The 21,788-nt window shown below is 39.3% G+C and overlaps 2 protein-coding genes and 1 long non-coding RNA gene across 11 annotated transcripts in view; 1 reads left to right on the top strand and 2 right to left on the bottom strand.

The window, feature by feature from the left end:
• ZZZ3 (zinc finger ZZ-type containing 3) overlaps window positions 1–486 on the bottom strand; it is a 110,808-nt gene extending 110,322 nt beyond the window's left edge. For 5 of the 6 annotated variants that reach the window (XM_078072881.1, XM_036113360.2, XM_078072883.1 and 2 more), the window contains exon 1: window positions 361–486. The gene's annotated coding sequence lies outside the window, so the exon portion shown is untranslated. The remainder of the gene's footprint in view (window positions 1–360) is intronic. The other variant, XM_078072882.1, reaches the window with a different exon arrangement.
• LOC144381914 (uncharacterized) lies at window positions 366–5,756 on the top strand. The gene is made up of 6 exons (XR_013448109.1): window positions 366–492; window positions 1,090–1,219; window positions 1,812–1,860; window positions 2,522–2,707; window positions 3,273–3,323; window positions 5,551–5,756. It is a non-coding gene; the product is annotated as an uncharacterized LOC144381914 (long non-coding RNA).
• A 2,921-nt stretch (window positions 5,757–8,677) lies between these two features.
• The window catches only part of USP33 (ubiquitin specific peptidase 33), a 58,219-nt gene continuing 45,108 nt past the window's right edge, over window positions 8,678–21,788 (bottom strand). For all 4 annotated transcript variants that reach the window (XM_036113372.2, XM_078072877.1, XM_078072878.1 and 1 more), the window contains 4 exons: window positions 21,102–21,210; window positions 11,758–11,860; window positions 10,219–10,287; window positions 8,678–9,872 (listed from right to left, as the gene is read on the bottom strand). In XM_036113372.2, the coding sequence (XP_035969265.1) occupies window positions 9,715–9,872; window positions 10,219–10,287; window positions 11,758–11,860; window positions 21,102–21,210 (439 nt within the window). In that variant the 3' untranslated portion in view covers window positions 8,678–9,714. The remainder of the gene's footprint in view (window positions 9,873–10,218; window positions 10,288–11,757; window positions 11,861–21,101; window positions 21,211–21,788) is intronic.

Raw genomic sequence — 21,788 nt, 5'->3', positions numbered from 1 at the left:
CTACTGTTACACCACACAGACAACATCCCTCTGCCTCAACCAGCCTCCCAGCCTGTCACGTGGAGGCAGATTCTCGGCGTGCCCGTCACGTGGGCCGCTCGCTACTAAGCGAGCGCGCGCTTGTCCTCCCAAGAGCCCTCCCCGCCCCCTATCGCCCGCGCACACGTGCGCGCGCACCCCCACCCCACGTGGGGGCTTCGCCGTCGCGGCCGCCGCCGCCGCCGCCGCCTCCAACCCACCCCCTCCCAGCACTCAGCTCTAAATCCGGGTCCCAAAGTCGATGGTGCCCCGGGTTCCCTCCTCCTCCATTCTCCCTACCCCATGTCTGGCCCCCACCACATGCCCCGAGCGACTGCTCACCTTTCGCGCGGGGCAGGGCGCCGGGGGCCACTCGGGGAGGCGCCGCCGCCGTGGCCGCTCTCTGCCCCCGCCACGGCACTTGCTCGGGTGGCCGCCGCAGGAAGCTCGACAGCGGCGCCGCGGCGCTTCCAGGTGGGTCCCCGCCTCCCGCTCCTGCCACTTCCCGCAGCACCAGCGGCTCCTTCCGGTCCCCTCCTCTCTCCTCGCTGGGACGGACGGACGGGCGGGCGGCGGCGGCTGCAGGCGCGCTCACTACACCGCCTGCTGGTAACCGCGGCCCGTGCAGCGCCGGAGGCCTGGGAGCTGCCGAGGTCAGCCCCCGCGGTCAGCCCTCCTCCCTGCACGAGGGTTGGTCTTCTGAGGGCAGGACCCAGTTCATCCCCTGCAATAGTCTTAACTCGGCCCTTTGCTTTTGTTGGGGAAAGGCGTCGCTGCAGCCCCGCTGTTGGAAGTCCGCTTCATCCTGCCCTTTGTGGCCTCTTGAAAAATTTGGACACGCTAGCTCCCTTAGCGGTGTGGTCTCAACTATATATGGATATTATATATGCTCCTGCCTACTTCATCTCCAACCACACGACTCCCAGCTCACCCCTTTGGCTTTGTGGCTGTTCTACAATGCGCAGGCTCTGTCCAGTTCAAGACTTTAAGCTTGCTTTTGCCTCTGACTAGAACTCTTCAGATCTCTTAACTCTTTGATGTTCAATGCATACTTCAATTCCCTTCTCGAAGGTCAACATCTGAGGCTTCCAGACCACTTTATCCAAAGGAGCACGCTCGCACCACCGCTCTTTCTTCACCTGCGTATATTTCTTCCTAATCGTTATCACTTAGAGACTGTCGGTCTCCTGCCACCAAGAAGGTGAGATCCATAAAGGCAGGGATTTTGTAACTTTTGCTCATTGCTGTGTCCCCAGACCTGTGTCAGGCACAAAGAAGTCTTTAATAAATACTATATTAAAACATGACAACAGGGGCTTGTGGCTGGCTCAGTCGGAAGAGCAGGCGACTCCTGATCTTGGGGTTGTGAGTTTGAGCCCCACCTTAGGTATAGAGATTACTTACATAAATAAATAAACTTTAAAAAAATAAATAATAAAACATGTTAACAAACTATATTGGGCATGCAGGAAAATTAAAGCCCAATAAACATTGATGGAGGTAAGTACTTCCTTTGGGTTCATAGTTCCATTGACACTCTCACCATTTATGAGCTGTGGAAAAGCTGAGCTAGATCTCCTTCCCTGTCTAAAGTTAAAAAATATTCCAAAAATATAAAATCCAGAAGCCATTTTAACTGGAGCGCTCCTGCATTTGTCAAGTACTACTACTTCATTGCTTTTGTTTTCCTTGTTTTTGGAACTTTTTTTTTCACGCAAGTGGATAAGGTGCCTCCTTTTTTTTTTTCTTGTAAGTTATTAAATGGTTGAATTGACTTTTTGTATTTGTTTTAGTTGAGAGTTCAACTCAAAATAGCATCTGCTTCCAGACAAAAGGTGACAGGTATATTTTTATATTAACACATCAACAAGCCTTTACTGAACCTAATTACTTCCAGGCCCTATTCTAGGACTAGAGTCACAAAAATAAACAAGATTTCCCTACCTTGCTCTATATACTTACAGAACCAAGTTCTATGTATAATAACCATAACAACCATCTCTTCTAGAATCCTATGCGACAGGCAATATGCTATGTACTTTTTATCACTTATCCTATTTTAATCTTCCAACAATCCTGAGATAGATACTATTAATGTCAGGCACCAAAAGTTACTTCTCAGATACCCTTCAGAAATGAAGGACTTATTACCAGCAGTCAGGAGTGTTCCATAGACAGTCATGAGCTGTCAGCCCCTTCTGGTGTTGTTCAGTGTCACACCTTTCCCCAAGGAGGCCACATCCAAAATGATTGATCAGTGTAGAGCCACTAGTAGTATCTATCAGGATTGTTGGAAGGGGGGCGTCTGGGTGGCTTAGTTGGTTGGGCGTCTGCCTTTGGCTCAGGTCATGATCCCAGAATTCTGGGATGGAGCCCCACATCTGGCTCTCTGCTCAGTGGGGAGCCTGCTTCTCCCTCTCCCTCCCACTTCTCCTGCTATGTGTGTGTGTGTGTCCATCAAATAAATAAATAAAATCTTTAATAAAATCTTCCTTGTTGGAAGGACTAGCCCTCTCACCTCAACATGGGACAGTTTAATGGATCATCCTATCTGTAGAACAACTTGCATCAGCTGATGCATCCCATTAAGATTACATCACGGCTTGACTTCTTCCTCTGCCCAGTTCTTCCCTAACCTCACAAATGATGATCCTAAGAGCATTTCCTAATTAATCTGCACACCAGTCATGTAAGTATCTGGTTCCTGGAGAACCCGACCTGTGACTCTTCACATTTTTCTGATGAGAAAGTGGGCTTAGAGCGGTTATGTAATTTGCCCAAATTTGAACTGCAGAGGTTCTATGTAGAGATATAAATATTGTGGGAACAGAGGAGGTTTGGGAAAGACTTTTTACAAGGGTTGGCATTCGAGTTACAGCATGAGTTGGCAAAGCAGAGAAAAAAGACTCGTCAACTGAGGGAACTGCATGAATGAGAGTGTACAGGAATGTGAGAGGGGAACTACAAGTAGCCCCAAGTGGCTGGGTTCTAGGGTCTTTGGAACAAGCACTAAAGAGGTAAGGGGGAAAAGACCAGTTCATTGATGGTAAAAAAGATAGCAAAGGAGAGAAAACTGTAGGCTTGGGTGTTGATCCTGGCCAAGTAGAAAGGGCTAAGAGTCCCTCAAATCTTCCAATTATCTAAGAGGGAAAAGGAGCTTCCTTGCTCTCAGGAGGAACCACAGCCAAGCTCACTGGTGAAGGTCACTCCCTAATTATGATATATCCCGTTTGCCCTTTGTTATTTTCATCTAGGATCACAGAATACTGAAGATGGAAGAGACTTCAAGATCATCTAATTCAGGGGTTTGTACAATATTTACTGAAGCACTGGCGTTCCTTTTATAAACACAATCTTATGCCAGAATCCAGCACATAATCCAAATAAAATGACCTGGGAATTGGTATAGTTCATTCATTCGTTCTTTTACTTTTCCTTTTTCTTTTAATAGACATGCTGGGAGCTATACAAGGTGCTGGAGATACAGTACTAAACAAAGCAAGCATAGACCCTACTCTTACAGATCCTATAGTCTAGGGAGGGAGGTTGACATTCAAGAAATAATTACACAAATACTGTACATAAGTTCAAACTGATAAGCACCATGAATAAAAAGTACAGGTCACTATGAGAGTATGTCCATAATACCTCAAAGTATATGGTCTAAGGTCTTTAGAAAGAAGAAAAAGGGAGGACTTCCTGAGGAGGTAACATTTAGGCTGAATGAGACCTAACATATGAATGTGCATTTAGGACTTAGTCAAAGGGTGTGGAAAACATTATATAGAGAGAGAAGAGTTGATGCAAAGGCCCCTATGAGGATGGAACTTAACAACTACTTATTTGCTTACTACCAATACTACTACTATGACCAGAGATGAGCTACTTTTTCTACATATATAAAATATGATATGAAATAATGTATCCTAATTGCTATTGTTAGATCATGTTTTCCATGTCATATTATTCAGAAACCCCAAGTGGTTATGTAATTTATTTAGCCATTTTTCTTTTGGGGGGTATTCAGGCTACTCTACTTTCATGCTATTATAAATGACTGGTTTGATGAATGCCCTTATATTCAAATATGTATCTAGATGTTTGAGGGGCTAAATCTTCAAGATTTGGGTAGCTGATTGAATGTGTTGGTATGTTAAAAGAGAGTCTAGGATTCCTGGGTTGTGTGACTGGGGAGATGGAGGTGTCATTGAGGACCACAGGAAATACTAAAGTAGGAGCAGGCTTAGGGGTGGAAATGATGTGTGCCGTTAGATTATGCTGAATTTGAAGTAGCTCATACATCCAAATGAAGCTGCCCAGGAGTCAGTAGAATATATGTGTCTGGGATGCAAGCCATAGGTCAGAAGTGGAAGTACAGATTTGTGAGTCTTCAACATATAAGCAGTAACAGGAGCCTGGGTTTGGATCAGGTTATCTAGGGAGAGCACAAAGAGTGAGAACTGAAAATATAGAACAAAACCTAGAGAAACTCAAACATTTGGAGGCAAGGAAAAAGACGACTATAGAGGTGAAACAAGGGGCCAGAACAGTAAAAGAAAAACTGGATAGAATGGTACCCCCAAAACCAGGGAGGAGGTAATTTGAAAGAGAGTCATCAACATTAAGTTATTAGAGAAATTTGCCAGCCATCTATTTTGTGCCACACACTGTGGTAAGCACTAGGAGTGAACAAGACAAATCCTTTTGGTGCTTATTGTCTAGTAGGGAAGATGTTGTACACCACCTAAAAGACCAAGATATTTGGCAGATTTTTAAAAAAATTATACCTTATTTCTAAAAACACGTGGCTTACAAAAAATTAATAGGCAAAATCAAATTTAAAATAAAATGGGAAAATTCAGACAAGAAAACAGAAGAATAATGCACAGAAATACATATTCTAGGGTCCTGAATTACTTTTTTTTTTTTTGAAGATTTTATTTATTTATTTGACAGAGAGAGGGAGAGCACAAGTAGGCAGAGAGGCAGGCAGAGGGAGAGGGAGAAGCAGGCTCTCCACTGAGCAGGGAATCCGACGTGGGGCTCGATTCCAGGACTCTGGGATCATGACCTGAGCCGAAGGCAGACGCTTAAGGACTAAGCCACCCAGGAACCCCCTGAACACTTACTTTAATTCTGGCAGATGTTGTAATAAGGAAAAACAAGATCAGTTATGATAGTCTCAGTATCCATAAGATAATAACAAACCAGTTGCTCAGAGGAGGAGTACTAAGACCAGAGATAAATTTGTCCTACAATTTCTCAAAACAAGACTATATTATATAGTGAACCGTATCTTCAACAGCATCTTTATAGTAAATCCTACAACTAATTTTGTGGGGCTCTTTATTGAAACATCTCTTCACCTAGGCTGAAGGCAATTTTTTTAAGCTTGGAAGAGGTAAATAGCATAGCCCAGGTAAGAAACTCTTACAGTCTAATTTAGCACAAGGAAAGATTTGAAAGTTTCAACATTTATTACATCACAGATCCTGAACCACTATCCTTTCATTTTCTACAATTCATTTACAGGGTGAAGATTTTGAAAAAGTCCCTCAAAAGGAATCTAGAATGAGAAAATCATCATTTTGCAACCTGTAATGAAAGCACTGATTCAGGCAGTACTCATCAGTAGATAAAACTGTTAGTGGAAAAGTTGATCAGTAACTTTACAATGGAAGAAGTGGGTTCTCACCATCTGAACCCAGATCAATCCTTGTATCATTAAAAGTGGAACAACCAAGTATTGTGTGACTCCCTCCTACTTCCTTCCCCATGCTTTACCAGGCTGATAAATTTGTTAGATGGTTATATTGGTGTCTCCCAATGAACTGCCTTTTGGTATTCAGGCCCTCACATGGTTCCCTCCCAACAGAAGATAGCAGAAATGACACTATGTCAGTTCCAGTCCTAAACTTTTATTTTTTTTTAAGATTTTATTTATTTGACAGAGACACAGTGAGAGAGGGAACACAAGCAGGGGAAGGGACAGAGGGAGAAGAAGGCTCCCCACTTAACAGGGAGCCCGATGCAGGGCTCGATCCCAGGACCCTGGGATCATGACCTGAGCCGAAGGCAGATGCTTAACGACTGAGCCACCTAGGCGCCCCCAGTCCTAAACTTTTAGAAGCCTGCAGCATTTTCTTTCGCCCTTTTGGAATCCACTCCCATCCAGTAAGATAGATCAGGCTGTCCTAGAGAGAAGCCACATGCAGAGGTCCTGGATGGTAAGATCCTAGAGAGATAGAGGCCTTGATGGAGATGAATGTTGTGGCTCAGCCAACAGCACCAAGGCCCCAGTTACGTTAGGAGCCTTTTTGAACCTTCCAACATAGTGTATCTGCCAACTCAGTGCAGCCTCATGAGTGACTCCAGACAACCCACAGAATCATGAAAAACAATAAATCCTCGTTTTAAAAAAGTTTTGAGGACTCTGTTATGCCACAAAAACACAGCCTTCAACCTGAGTAGCATCAGGACTGGTTAGCGAACTACACCTGCTGCTATATTCATGAACAGTCTCAACCTTCAGTGTCCACAGGTCCTTGGGCAGTTCACATGGCTGAGAAAGAAAATTGGCCTTAAACCCAAAGGGCTTATCTGATAAATCTATACCTGAATAGTGGCTATCATAATTATGCCTTCATAATTTTGCGAGGCATGAGTTACTGAAGTCATTATCTACTTAGCAATTAAAGCCATGTTGGGGCATGGACTGGGATCCTGGCCTTTTCTGCCATTGGTGACATGTAAAAAGCACTGTAGGACTGTGTTATCTGTCCGGGCATATTACCTGCCCCCCAAATTGAGGAGAGAGATACATTTACTATGTACTTTATATCTTCTAAAGCATTTCCTTTCACAACAACCCAAGAAGGCAGAGACTCATTTTGCACATGAGGAAACCAAGGTCAGGGAACTTGTCAAGGTTATACATACAGCTAGTAAGTGGCAGAGTCCATGTTCAAATATGAGCAACTTAACTACAGGACATCGATTGCATTAATAGCTTTAATTGTTCGTATTTCTCTATATCTACACTTTTGCCATGTGACTTTTCAGTTCCTCTCATTAAAAGTAGATTTTATTCTCACCTCATTTCTGGGTTTCACCACGTAACTTGGTTTGGCCAATGAGATATTAGTAGATAGGACACATACAGAGGCTTGAAAACAACTTGCGCCTCTGCCGTGACCAAGAGAACTAGCCTGGTGAAGAACACAAGAAACAGAGCCCAACACAAATGAGTGAGCTCAGCCAAGGTCATAAGACCTGCCTCGCCAATTCCCACTGACTGTAAATACATGAGTGAGCCCAGCTGAGATCAGCCAAGGCCTGATTAGCTGAACTCCGCAGACCTGTAAAATAACTAAATGTTTCTGTATACCACTGAGTTTTTGTGGCTGTTACATAGCATTATTGCAGCAAAAGTAACCAATACAGGGGCGCCTGGGTGGCTCAGTCCGTTAAGCGTCTGCTTTCAGCTCGGGTCATGATCCCAGGGTCCTGGGATCGAGCCCCACCATCGGGCTCCTTGCTCTCTGGGGAGCCCGCTTCTCCCTCTCCTCCCTGCTTGTACTCTCTCACTGTCTCTCCTCTCTCTCTCAAATAAATAAATAAAATCTTAAAAAAAAAAAAAAGAAAGAAATTTACTTGTGACTTCTGAGAGAAGAATAGGTTTTGGAATCAGACACATCTGGGTTTGAATTCTGAAACATGCTTTTGTTTGTTTGTTTGTTTGCTGGATTTGAATTGTGTGTGCCTGGGCATATTAATCTGTAAACATGTTTAACCTAGTGCCTAACATTTGCTAAGAATTCAGCATTAGTAGTGATTAGTAGTAGTTGTGTTATTATTAAAACAGTCTCCAATAGCCTGTTTTTTTTTCTCCCTGAAGAAATAGTTCTTACCTAATCCCCTGACCTGCAATCCTTCAAAATGGTAACAAGTTTATTCAAACTTCTGGCCTTGGAGAGTTAGGGGAGTAGCTTCAAAATACAGGGAAATTGCCTCTTTCTGATACAATTAACCACACATAATATTCCAAAGTTTGTTACGAAAATAGTAATGCTACTAACGAATGTAACTAATCCTATAATCTGTTTCAAAAGAATGCACGGAGATATTATATAATGGTGAATAACAGCACTGTTACGAAGTTACATTGACTCTAGTTGGAGTCCCCTATCTGCCTTCTCTTTGCTGTGTGATTTGGGACAAGCCACTTGACCTAAGTCATAAGGTTGTAATGAGGATTAAATATAAGTAAAGCACTTTAGTAGGTTGACTAAAACATCATAAATATCCAATAAATGGCAAGCAGTATTAAAAACAAACTTTTTGATTATCTCCTAACGCCAAAATTACAATAAACGCTGGTAATTCAGAGATAGATCAATAACGTTGAATCCATGAAGAGGATCATACTGTAATTATGAGGCAGGAGAAAACTTAAAACTAGATACATCTTTTAAACATTGAAATACATCTTAATGATTAAGCTCATCATTTCATTAAACATCAAAACTTTAAATACTATACCAAAATGACTTATTTTGCATACCTCTGATTAAGAAATAACAGGAAGATATTATAATATTAACAAACTTTATACTTTTCACTCACTCTTAATATCCATTAAATAAATTCAACATCCAAGTTATAAATTTTAAAATCATTTTTATTGAACTAATTATAACAATACTGTTTTAGCTGGTGGCAGTTGCCCCACACCAAAACAAACCCATTGTGAATGCTATTCAACATCCTCAAAGTAATCCAGTTTGTTTTTATACTTGGAATATAGCTAAACTTTTGACATCACATAATCAAGCAAATAGCGGTGCATACTGCATACTATATGATCCAAAAAGACTTTATGCATTTCATTAAAAAAAAATCATTTTGCAAGTGGCTTTAGCTTTATCAACAATCTCATCAACACATTCCATACTTCATGCTCTCAAAATTAAAAGTACCCTAAAACTAACTCTAAGTTTTTTACTGATTTTAATGAATACTATCCAGGGTTATAGGAATTAAAGTTTAACATTTTACAGTATAAGAGGCAATAAGTTACGGATATATGCTGACACAAATTCCACTCAAACTAAATACATCCTTGATACATTCAAAAAGACATACTGTAAATATTAATATGCTAGTTTATATGCTGCAGTGCAAAAGAAGTGACACCCTAACGTTTCCTGAGCTTTAGGAAATTAACATTTTTCTGACTACAATTCTCAATTTAAAATAGGCTCTTTATTATATGAAGCCATGTCAAAACTATACAATTAAATTAGGGTTTTGGAGAACTGAAAAGATTGGTCAGTGTTATGGTGTGTTAAGGTAATGAAAAAGTTTCCAAAGCAAAAGTATTTACAAAACTATAAAGGATAGTATGGATTTGCATGTAGTATAAAGATCAAAGATAACCTACTGATTACCAAATGATCACAATTATCCCTTCTCTTTCAAAAATATTACACTGAAAGACTTTATGGTAAGTTATCTAGCATTAAATATACCAACCTGTAGTATACCACACATTTTAACACATTCTTCCATAATGCCCAGTAAGAAGGAATAAAATATTAAAAATCAAGAAAATAAACATGCTTTTAGGAATGTTTTTACATGTGTATGTGAGAGGAAATGAAAGTGATTTCTCATTAGAACTCTATACCCTCAAAATTACAAAGACCGAGTTTCTACTTCAATTTTTTCTTCTGCTTGTAGTGTATCAGGGTCAACGTGAACAACTGGAGGTCGTAGAATAACTTCAGGCCCTCCACCATATATAGACTGTAGAAAATTCCACGTTTCTTCAGAAATCTGACCAGAATCTGCTCCTAGAATTAAGTGCAAATAGAAAGAATAATATTTACAAACCTACATATTCACATTGCAAAACCTTCATAATGTACCCCCCAGCATGAATCCTCCAGGGATAACTGAGAACTAAGGGAACACGAATTTCCAGACTACCAGCCCATTATGGTCTGTCTTAGTATTTTTTCCTAGCTCCTATCAACAGCCTTAAACCTTTCCTCAGATAACAAACACTGGCAGCTTTTCTACTATTTGTTCTCCTTCATATATGAATTATATCATTAGGCTGGGTAAAAAAGTGGCACAGATGGCTAGTAATGTTATATTCTTAACAGTGACAAATGGCTTAAGTATTAGTCAACTTACCTTGCCTGAGCATCACATTGCCACATTTAGTGACTGCAATTTTAGTGTTATCAATAGGACCTGGAGGATCTAAATCAAAAGGAAAAACAAAGGATCAAAATGCATACTTTTCAAAGAAATGTACCAAAGAATTATGTATTTCTGTGCCTGAAATAATTGAGCGATGTAACTATGTAATCAAATTGATTATTTTGGGGTGCCTGGGTGGCTCAGTCATTGGGCGTCTGCCTTTGGCTCAGGTCACGACCCCAGGGTCCTGGGATCGAGCCCCACATCGGGCTCCCTGCTCCACGGGAGGCCTGCTTCTCCCTCTCCCACTCCCCCTACTTGTGTTCCCTCTCTCGCTGTGTCTCTGTCAAGTAAATAAATAAAATCTTTAAAAAAAAAAAATTGATTATTTTGTAGTCATATTATTACAGTTAATTTTTAAGCATCTTCTGAGCCTCTTCCTTTTTGGGTCTTAGTTCCCTCCCCCACCCCAAATAGAACCAAGAAAGAAAGGGAAAGAGGCTCTCTCACTACCATCTAAAATCTCACTTTAACTATCCATTTGATGACCACAGGTTAAAATGCACTTTTAATGTTATAAAAGAACAATTCTTTTGTAATTTAAAAAGAAATTATGTGATTCTTGAGTTATTTCAGACTGTCATTACTTAAACTAAAAACAATAAAAGCGTTATAAACAGAAATGTTAAAATATATCCTTTTTTAATTTAAGGGGAAAAAAAACCTGTTTTCCCCCTGAATACAAAAGTACAGTGCATGTTTATTATCAAAAGCTGTAAAACAAGGGGCGCCTGGGTGGCTCAGTCGTTGCGCGTCTGCCTTCGGCTCAGGTCATGATCCCAGGGTCCTGGGATCGAGCCCCGCATCGGGCTCCCTGCTCGGCGGGAAACCTGCTTCTCCCTCTCCCACTCCCCCTGCTTGTGTTCCCTCTCTTGCTGTGTCTCTCTCTCTGTCAAATAAATAAATAAAATCTTTTAAAAAAAAAAAGCTGTAAAACAAAACAAAAAGGCACAAGGAAGAAAAAATATTGTAATTCCATTACAGAAAGATAAGCAGGTTAAATATCTTTGTGGTCTTTTTGCCTTTGCATATGTTTGCCATTTTTTTAAAATATAAAAGGTTCAAACTATGAATACAGTATTGTAACCTTTTCCATTTATCAAGAACATCTTTTTAATTATCACATATTGCCACAAAAATTATTTTTAAAGTCTACATAGTATGTCATTGTAATGGTTAAACCATCATGTAACCAATCTTATTGTTGGGTGGATTATTTTTAACTTTTCAATATTAAGATTGCAGACTAATTTTGTTCAGTTCCTTTATTCCTGCTATGAATATGCTGTAAGTCATGAAATAGTTAATAAAACAACTAACCAGAATACAAGCTAGAATGTTAGATCCCTGAGGGCAGGGATCTTTTTCTCTCTTATTCACTGGTGTAATCCCAAGTGCATATAGATATCCAAAAAATATTCGTCAAACAAAAAATCAGCAAAGAATTTCATTTTTCAGTTAACTACTTACCTCCATCTTTACCCTTCACAAAACTTTCCCATTCTCTAAACCACTGCATACTGATGCAATAAAAAGTAGCTGGAGAATCCTCCTCTTGGAATGCTCTGTTGAGCTACAGGGAGAAAAAAATCAGTCACCTAATATCTAGAACTTGTTTATAGCAGAACAATACAACCATTCTACTTTAGCATTTGGTAAGGCCAATACCTCATAAAGAATGTGATGCACATTGATGCTAAGTTATCTTAGTACCACTGTAATACCTTTTAGTAAGCAAGTCAGTCTAGGTTATGTCTCAAAATTTACAAGTACACACAAAAGAAGAATAAGACACTGGGTAAGTCAAAATGGTCAAGGCAAGTCTTCAAAACAATAAGTACTCCACGTATTTATTAAAAATCAAATGTGTAAATCTTATTTAAATATGCTATATCCACTGTCTACCCTTTACTTCTGTTCACTTAAGATACTGGTGGACATGTTATTACAAACACAATGCTGCAATGAATAATCTTGTACATGTCGTTTCACAAACAATATACATACATGTTTAGGACAATGCTCAAATGTGGTGGAACTAAGGTCCCTAAAGATGTTCCACTTCCTCTTCTAAGGCCGAAGGAAATGGGTATGTGACTCAACTAGGCAAAACTCTACTAGAAATGGAAATCTTCAGGAGTGATCTAATGGTGAGAATGAAGTCACTCCTATGTCAGTTTTGTCAGCCACATACCGTTCCTGAAATTCTGGAGAATTCAATTTTTCCTTTTGATAAATTTCTTTTTTGCTTAAGTTAGCCAATGTGTCTTCTACTGCCTTCAATTAAAGAAACCCAATTGAAAGAATAATTGATATAGAAAGAAAGATAGAGGAAAAAGAGCCTAAGGAGAATGAAGGGTTATCTGAAATTTACCCAACTGTACTAGTATGAAAAGACAGTGAGACTTCTAAAAATACTTCATTATGGGTAACTAAATGCCTATGGTACTATCCGAGGACAAAGACAGCCAAGTCCAGATAATATCGCTCCTATAATCAAATCTATTAAAACCTTGTCATTGTCCCCAAAGATCCTTATAATAGCACAGAAGTATCTCCATGATCTGGCTCCATGATTAGACTTCATCTTCTAATAACTTTCTTCCTCATTTATTCACTCATGGTCACAAAGACCTCTTTGTTATTCTCAGAACCAAGCAGTTACTTTCCTGCCTCTTAAAGCTTTTGCATGACTACCCCCTTCTTTTCACACACATTTAAATACTTCCCTCACCTTCTTCGAGTCTTTACTTAAATGTCACCTTCTACGGCCTATCTTGATCACCCTATTTAAAAATGCACCTGACACCACTCTTCATCCCTCTTGTTCTGTTTTTTTTTTTCTTTTCCAAAGAATTCATTACCTTTTAATATATCATGTATTTTTTTTATTAAATGTAAGTTATTTGAAGGCGAGGATCTTTCTGGGATACAAGGTAGTTGCTTCCACAGAACAATGAAAGGCAATGAAAAATGTGGCTGTCTGATGGTTAACACATAAATCAAAGCATGTCTGTCTCAAGGTATAGAATTAAAGTTAGGACTTTCCATGATGCACAACTTATCCCTACAGAACTGAGATTCCTGAAATGTAGTATCAGACTGATTCTACCAGATGAATCCATTTAATTCATAGCATTACTGGGTTTGGATATTTTTAGGACTTCACCCTTCACATTAGAATATTTCTTATGTGTCCAGGTGGGACTTTCTAAATATTAGGTAACTATAATTACCTCACTAATTTAAAGATATATGTTTTTTATCTAGTTCTGGGAAATTTCTCTAAACTGTTGCCCTAAGTTGTTTCCCCCCTTCTATTCTCTTCTAAAATACCTATTAAATAACACTGGATTCTATGTCTATCCAATATTCAAAACTTTTGATTTCCATCTGTTTATCTTTGTGCTTCATTTTAGGAGAAATGCTTTGCAAGATCTTTCAGAACACTAATTTGCTCTTCAGCATTATTTATGCGGCTATTTAGTCAACTCATCTACTGAGTTCTGTTTTGTTTTTATGATATAATATCCTTACGTATCTCCCTGAGGATCAACTGTATTTATTTTAAAGCATGATTTAAGAATTCTATGTATTAGAAGCTATCTAAGATAATTCCTTCTTCAACTGAGTTTCTGTATTTACTACTCTATCCAAGCAGAAACCTTTATGCTTGCTGCCTTGTACAATATAAAGGGCAGAATGCTGAGGTTATTATTGGTATGTCACTTTCAACCTTGAAGCCTATGCAGTCATTTCCTATGGCCTTTGGTTTGCTTCTTCAGTCTGATCCTACCTACTTTTTAAATTTTTCAGAAACTCTACTTTTCCAGTCTACCAAGGGCACCTGTATCTGTACTTCAGTGTTAAGTTTTATACTAACACATAGTTTTGTTTAAAAGAGGGGGGAGGTTCAGTAAATTTATAGTTTTGCAACCACCACCACAAACCAGTTTAGAACACTTCTAACACCCCAAAGAGTTCCCCTGCACCATTCTACAGTTTCTACAGTCCATCTCTTGTTCTCAGCCCCAGGAAACCACTGATTTACATTGTCTTTATTATTTCCCATTTTTCAGATGTTTCATATAAATGGAATTTGACATCACATAGCCTTTTCATGTCTATCTTCTTTCACTTGGCATAATGTTTCTGAGGTTCAACGATGTTGTTGCATGCATCAATAGTCCAATCTTTATTGCCAGTAGTATTCTATTGTAGAGCTACCATATTTTGTTTATCTATTTGCCAGCTAACATTTCAACTGTTTCCAGTTTAAGTCAATTATAAGCAATACTGCTATGAACATCTGGTATAAGTTTTTTTTTTCCTTTACTTTTTTTTTTTTTTTTGTAAGCTTTATGCCTAACATGGGCCTTGAACTCATGACTCCATGATCAAGAGTCGCATGTTCTGGGGCACCTGGGTGGCTTAGTCATTAAGCGTCTGCCTTCGGCTCAGGTCATGACCCCAGGGTCCTAGGATTGAGCCCCACATCGGGCTCCCTGCTCGGCAGGGGGCCTGCTTCTCGGTCTCCCACTCCCCCTGCTTGTGTTCCCTCTCTCGCTGTGTCTCTGTCAGATAAATAAATAAAATCTTAAAAAAAAAAAAAAAAGAGTCTCATGTTCTACCAACTGAGCCAGACAGGCGCCCCCTGTGTACAGGTTTTTGTGAACTAAGTTTTCATTTCTCTGGAGTAAACAGTCAGGGTGACATTGCTGAGTCATGTGCTCAGTGTTTATTTAACCTACAAGAAACTGCCAAACTGTCATTTGGCATGTAACATTTTGCATTCCCATCAGCATATGACAATTCCAGTTGCTCCACATTCTTGCTAGCCCTTGATATTATCCACTTATTTTAGCCATTCTAAAAATCGTGTGATGGTATTTCATGATTTTTAAGTTGCATTTTCCTAATGGCTTCTCATAGTGTACCTTTTCATGTGTTTACTAGTCATACCTTCTTAGAAATAATGTCTATTAAAATATTTTTTCTTTTCTTTTTTTTTAAAGAGAGAGAACGCAAGAGGGAGAGGGAGAGAGAATTTGAAGCAGGCTCCACTCCATACTCAGCACAGAGCCCGACAAGGGGCTCGATCTCACAACCCTGAGATCATGACCTAAGCCAAAATCAAGAGTCAGATGCTTAACCAACTGAGCCACCCAGGCGCCCCTATTTTCCTTGTTTTTAAACTGAAAAATTTTCTTGAGTTGTATGAATCCTTTATATAGTTTGGATATAGTCTTTTGATGACATGTGATTTACAAATACCTAGAACTTACACTGGATTTGGTTCTAGCTTCCTAACCTACAATGTCTTTCCCAGTACCACCATTCTCAGTCTTTTTTCCTTTCACTATTCTTGGCCCTACTGATTGTCTAATTCACTGAGATAATATTCCACATTACTTCTGACTATGGAACTTATTTTACACAAAATAAATGAAGAAATAGGCTCACATCCCATGGGAGTCACTGACCTTATCATGTGGCATCACCTAAAAGCTGCTGGTCTATTGAAGACTCAGTTTTTGTACACGGGTGACAAAACTTTATGGGGTTGGTACTATCCTCTACGCTGTGGTATATGCTCTAAACCAGAAACCAATATATAGTGTTGTTTCTCCCATAACCAGAATACATGAGGCTAGGTACTAGATAAATAAAGCAGGAGGATGTATCCATTAGCACTAATGACATATTCACAAAAGCTTCGCTTCTCATCTCCACAACTTTGGCCTCAACTAGTTTGGAGGTATTCAATTCCAAAGGGAAACAACAATAGTTTTACTGGACTGAAAGTCGAAATACTTCTCTGGTTATATATGGTTCCTCATGTCACTGAACAAAAAGGCAGAGTGGGTTACAGTACTGGCTATATAAAAGGTGAAATAAAATGACCACTACACAACAGGAGCAAGGAGGATTATAGCTGAAAACCAGATTAAACCCACTGTATTCGTTTCAGAGGGCTGCTGTAACAAATTACCACAAACCTGGTGCCTGAAACAGCTATTTCATCTCCCAAAGTTCTGGAGAACAGAAGCCCAAAATCAAGGTACTGGCAGGAACATACTTCAGGGGAGATAATTGGGGAAATTCTGTTCCTTGCCTCTTCAAGCTTCTACTTTGTGGCTGGCTGTATATTCTAATCTCTGCCTCCTGTCTTCATACGGCTTTTACCTTTTCTGTGTATCTCTTCTGTATGTCTCTTTATAAGGACATTTATCACTGAATTTAGGGTCCATGCAGATAATCCAGGATGACCTCATCTCAAGATCGTTAAATTATTTACATATGCAAAGACCCTTTTTCAAGTAAGGTCACATTCACAGTTTAGGTCAATTCACAGAGATTAGGACATGGAGATATCTTTTTTGGGGACCACCATTCAACCCACTGCAAGCACCATTCAGTATTTCCATACCCAGAGGTTAAAAGCTAATAAACAACTAGAGAAATCTAAACCAGGCAAGATTACAAAGACCTCAGATTCCTCTGAAATGATGGTCTGGGTTACTTTACCAGGTAAACACAACCACAACCAACTGAAGTGCTGATTAAGAAAACAGGGAATATGGAATGGGTAAGTGATCAGCTGTAGACATACATTTCTTCCTTACCGCATATGTGTATCTGTAAACATTTACCAAATCTGTAAAAAATTATCAATTTACTTTTCCTTTCATTCATTCCTCTACTGTTTATTAAGTTTTTTTAAAGATTTTATTTATCTGAGAGAGAAAGCACGCGCGCGCATGAGCGACCATGGGGGGGAGGGCAAGGAAGAAGCAGGCTCCCCACTGAGCAGGGAGCCTGAGGAGGCGGGGCTGGATCCCAGGACCCTGAGAGATCATGACCTGAGCCAAAGGCAGATGCTTAACTGACTGAGCCACCCAGGTTCCCCAATATTCTTTAGATTACAGTATAAAAGAGAGATTGTGACTGAATTGACTGAACTAAAGATGAATGACTAACATCTGAAAGTGGATATAGTGACTCATAGAACTTCGGGTCTCCCAAGTTTAGGAAAAGGTAAGTGCAGCATGTATTAGTACATGAGCTAGTTGCAAGGTGTTAAATAGAAACATGATACTGTTGCTACTGCTGTTGCTTACATGTATGAATGTGTATGAATGCTGAGCTGACAAGAGGCAGACTTTACTGTACGGCCCATAATGCATCATTTCCATTCATTCTTACACTCTCTTCTGTGAAGAGGAGAAGCCTACATTTTCCAGGATCCCATGCCAGTAGTATTCCAGGTTAGGCACTATCAATGGTATATGCAATATATGGAAGTCGGAAAAAAGAAATTTCTTCTCCCCTCTGGTGGGAGCTCTGACTGAGGCATCCACAGATGGCATAAATAGGATTTTGCCACCACTTCCAAGCATCTTCCCAAGAATCCTTCACTTGGTATCATAGGCTAACATCTTTAACAGCAGCATCTTGCATCTTTTTTTTTTTTTTTTTTTAATATTTTATTTATTCATTCGGGACACAGAGATAGAGAGAGAGAGAGAGCACAAGCAGGGGGAGAGGCAGAGGCAGAAGCAGGCTCCCCGCTAAGCCAGGAGCCGGACGTGGGGCTCTATCCCAGGATCCTGGGATCATGACCAGAGCCGAAGGCAGATGCTTAACCATCTGAGCCACCCGGGTGCCCCAGCATCTTGCATCTTATGAGCACCCTCAGAATAACCCACCAGGATCCTGAGATTAGCAGCTTATTAGGCTTATTAGATTTCTGAGCATTCTCCTGAGATTTACCAGTGGCAAGCAGTAGAGATAATTCCCACAGGTTTTGTGCAATTTTTAATTTTTTAACTTTGAAACAATCTCAAACTTAAAGGAAAACTCCAATGTAACACAAAGAAATTTTCTTTCCTCAGACCACTGACAGTAAGTTGCTAAACATGTTCCTTTCCTCCAAACATGGTGCATATTTCATACGTACAAGGACATTTTCCTACACAACTAACACAAATGACAAAAATCTGGAAATAAACATTGATATGAACCAGCCATTTCTCCAAGGAAGGCTGGTACCTTTTAGTGGAGAAAGATGTCAAGAAGCCAAAACCTGATGAGAGCTAGGTATGTTTAATCCTACTGAAATTATCATTGCTCCCAGGCCCTTTTAATAACAAAGTTAGGGAATTAACATATGTACATCATTTGTTTCTATATATGTATACGCACACACATTTGTACCTATGTATTATGCATGACCATGAGTTCACAAAGGTACCTACAAGTCCAATCTAATGCTAATAGCACAATCCAGTTTAGTTTTCTCCCTTTCCACATTTGTAACTCTCTTATTTGACAATGAGAAATCTGGCTCTCATTGTACTCATTATTTGATGAATTCTATATATGGAACCAATCCCTAAGTCTATCACCCACCATCCCGCAATCCCCAGCCAACATGGGTATCCGTTCTCATCTTGCCTGGGCTTCAACACCCTTGACTGGGCGCACACCACGTAAGAAGCTTTCCTTAACCTGTATAGGCTCTGAAGCCCTTCAATACTCCCATTCCTACCTCCAGCATGGCAGCCTACCCTACTCCCAGATTTCCTGAGTCAGCAGTGGTCTTCTTGACTTTCAATGCCCAGTCCTTTCAGTAGTTGTTTAAGTCTTTCTTTGCCTATATTCTTATTATACTCAAAATACTTAGAATGGCTTCTGTTCCCCAAGCCCTAATGGATATAGTTATTAGCCATTTATTTAAGCATTCATGGAATGAACTATTTTAAATATTCAACAAAAATTTGCCTCCTTAGGTTTAGGAAACAAATGAGGCCCAAGCACAATAAACAAATCGATACCTATACTATCTTCCTGTGTGTGTGAAAATTTCTTTACTTTAGGCAACAGCACACACACACAAAAATCCTAAATCCATGAAAAAGAAGCAGGTGTATATGTGTATGTGTGAACATGTGCTGGGCAGCCGTAACACGAAACATACTGTTCATCTGTCTATTTAACAACTTCTTCCCCTCTTTTACTGAATCTCAATTTTCTCTTACAAAATTACCATCCCTCCACCAATACAGTCTTAGTAGGATTTTTTTTTTTTTTTAAAGATTTTATTTATCCATTCGCCAGAGAGAGACACAGCAAGAAATTCCGGGAACACAGCAAAGGGAGTGGAAGAGGGAGAAGCAGGCTTCCCGCTGAGCAGGGAGCCCGATGCAGGGCTCAATCCCAGGACCCTGGGATCATGACTTGAGCGGAAGGCAGACGCTTAACAGCTGAGCCACCCAGGCGCCCCCAGTCTTAGTAGGATTATCAATGCATATGCCTCTAAGGTGACCCAAATTCTAGATTCCGTACTGGGAATTTGGGTCATAAAGATACAGTTGGAGCTATGCTACTGACAATAGCACTTTGAAAAGACTTACTTCTTGCTACCTACATAACTGGAACTGTACTAGTCCTTGTCCATAAAACCTGGTTGTTCAGCAGTGTACATAAAATAATAACCTAGGGATGCCTGGGTGGCTCAGTTGGTTAAGCGTCTGCCTTCGGCTCAGGTCATGATCCCAGGGTATCCCTCTGCCTGCTGCTTCCCCTGCTTGTGCTCTCTCTCTCTCTGACAAATAAATAAAATCTTTGAAAAATAATAATGATAATAATGATAACCTAGACTGGTGATACACTATAATTAACCAGTAATACTATGACTGTTTCTCCTCTTACTTATTTTATTACCTATGAATGACTTCATTTTGCCTCTCCGAATTAGTGCATGTTAAATGTTTCTTTTTTCTCAACCACTGTGATGTTTTAAAACTTCAGAGCCTAAGACCCTCAAATAGTTCTGAGCCCACAGAAAAAACCTGAATTTGCATATGGATGGGTCATCCAGTCAACATATACACATTTAAATGATTCTGAGTAGAGTTGGCACACAATGTTACATTTTAGCTTCAGGTGGAGGACAGTGATTCCGTAAATTTATACATTATACTGTGTTCACCACAAGTCTAGCTGCCATCTGTCTTAATCTAGCCCTACTACAGTATCACTGACTATATTCCTTATACTGTGCCTTTTATTCCTGTGACTTACTCATTCCATAACCAGAGCCTGTATCTCCTACTCCCCCACATTTAGATGGTTTTTAATTTACTTGCATGTTGATCCTTTTCAAAAAGTAGATAATCTGATGTATCTTAAAACTGCCAAAGACTAATTCCACTGTATTGGTAACTGTGAAAACTGCACAGATATAGTTTACACTTCCTTAAAAAGATCAAATAGATTATTTCTAAAAAAAACAAAAACAAAATACCCAAAAACAAGCAAACAAATAAGAAAAACCTAGTTGTTTAGCTCTTCCTATTGATTATATGACCACTTTCAGATTGTTGCTTGCAATCAGGGAATGCTTCATAATATACTCATTTTGAGGGGTATATTTGTAAGTATAGACAGTCTCACAAAACGATACTGTATTTCACAAAAAGATGGAAGTAGAGAATGCAGTCTGGGTATATGCTTTCAGAAGAACACTAACTAAAGGAAACCTGTAATTTGCCATTTCAATAGATTACTTGCAAATGCCAATCTGTAAAACAAAATTTATTACCAACCATGAAAATAATACCCCACAAAAGAACTTAACTCACTAGAATTTTAGTGACCTGTTTCTCACTGTTATACACCCAGAACACTTAAAATCTACTACAACTCTTTCATCTAATCATTTCATTAATATAGTTAACATAATAATAGTTCTACTAATTGTCTGTTCTTTATCCTAGATCACATTTACAATTCAAAAAGCATCACTTTACCCGAATAAAAATTTCCAATTCAGTTTTTCTTCTTTTTTCAATTTTCTCCGCCTCAATTTGGCAAGTGTGACAAATGTACAGATGGTTGACAGCTGGTCCTCCTCCATACCTAAAGCATGAAGAATTTAATCATTATGATAATGTTGAAGAAAGTGGATGTTCTAGGAATTTTGTCTCCAACTTTGAGTCAATGGCTAAATCTCTAATAAAGAATAAATCCCCACAGAAAAATTCTCAGTCATAATTAAACTAATGTAAAAATCATATGATTATAACAACTTGATTTTATGTTTATCAGGGTCAATGACTCAAATTTATTGACTAACCTGCTTTATACTTCAACTTTCCCTTACAGCTATTTCTGCTACCAAATATGTTAGTGATAACAACACAAAGTAAAAGAAGTGGCTTTCAAAAATTACAATACAACATAAATCATAGTTCAGTGCAGCCACAGCCTTAATCAAGTTTTCATCAGAAGGAAGCTTTTGCTGGCCTCTCAAGAATTTTTTCAGCATTTAACTAAGAAAACATAGTAAGGAAATTATATATAAAATGTTTTAAAATAAAATTTAAAACTTTAAAATTTCAGAGTTAAATATCACCATATGCTTTTACAGATACAGATAATTAGAACATAAAAATTAGGATTATATTATCTAGATTATGGCCACATTAGCTACAAAG

This window comes from Halichoerus grypus, chromosome 5 (assembly GCF_964656455.1).
Source record: "Halichoerus grypus chromosome 5, mHalGry1.hap1.1, whole genome shotgun sequence".
In the NCBI taxonomy this organism is placed as follows: domain Eukaryota; kingdom Metazoa; phylum Chordata; class Mammalia; order Carnivora; family Phocidae; genus Halichoerus; species Halichoerus grypus.
This window is presented reverse-complemented; position numbering and strand designations above follow the sequence as displayed.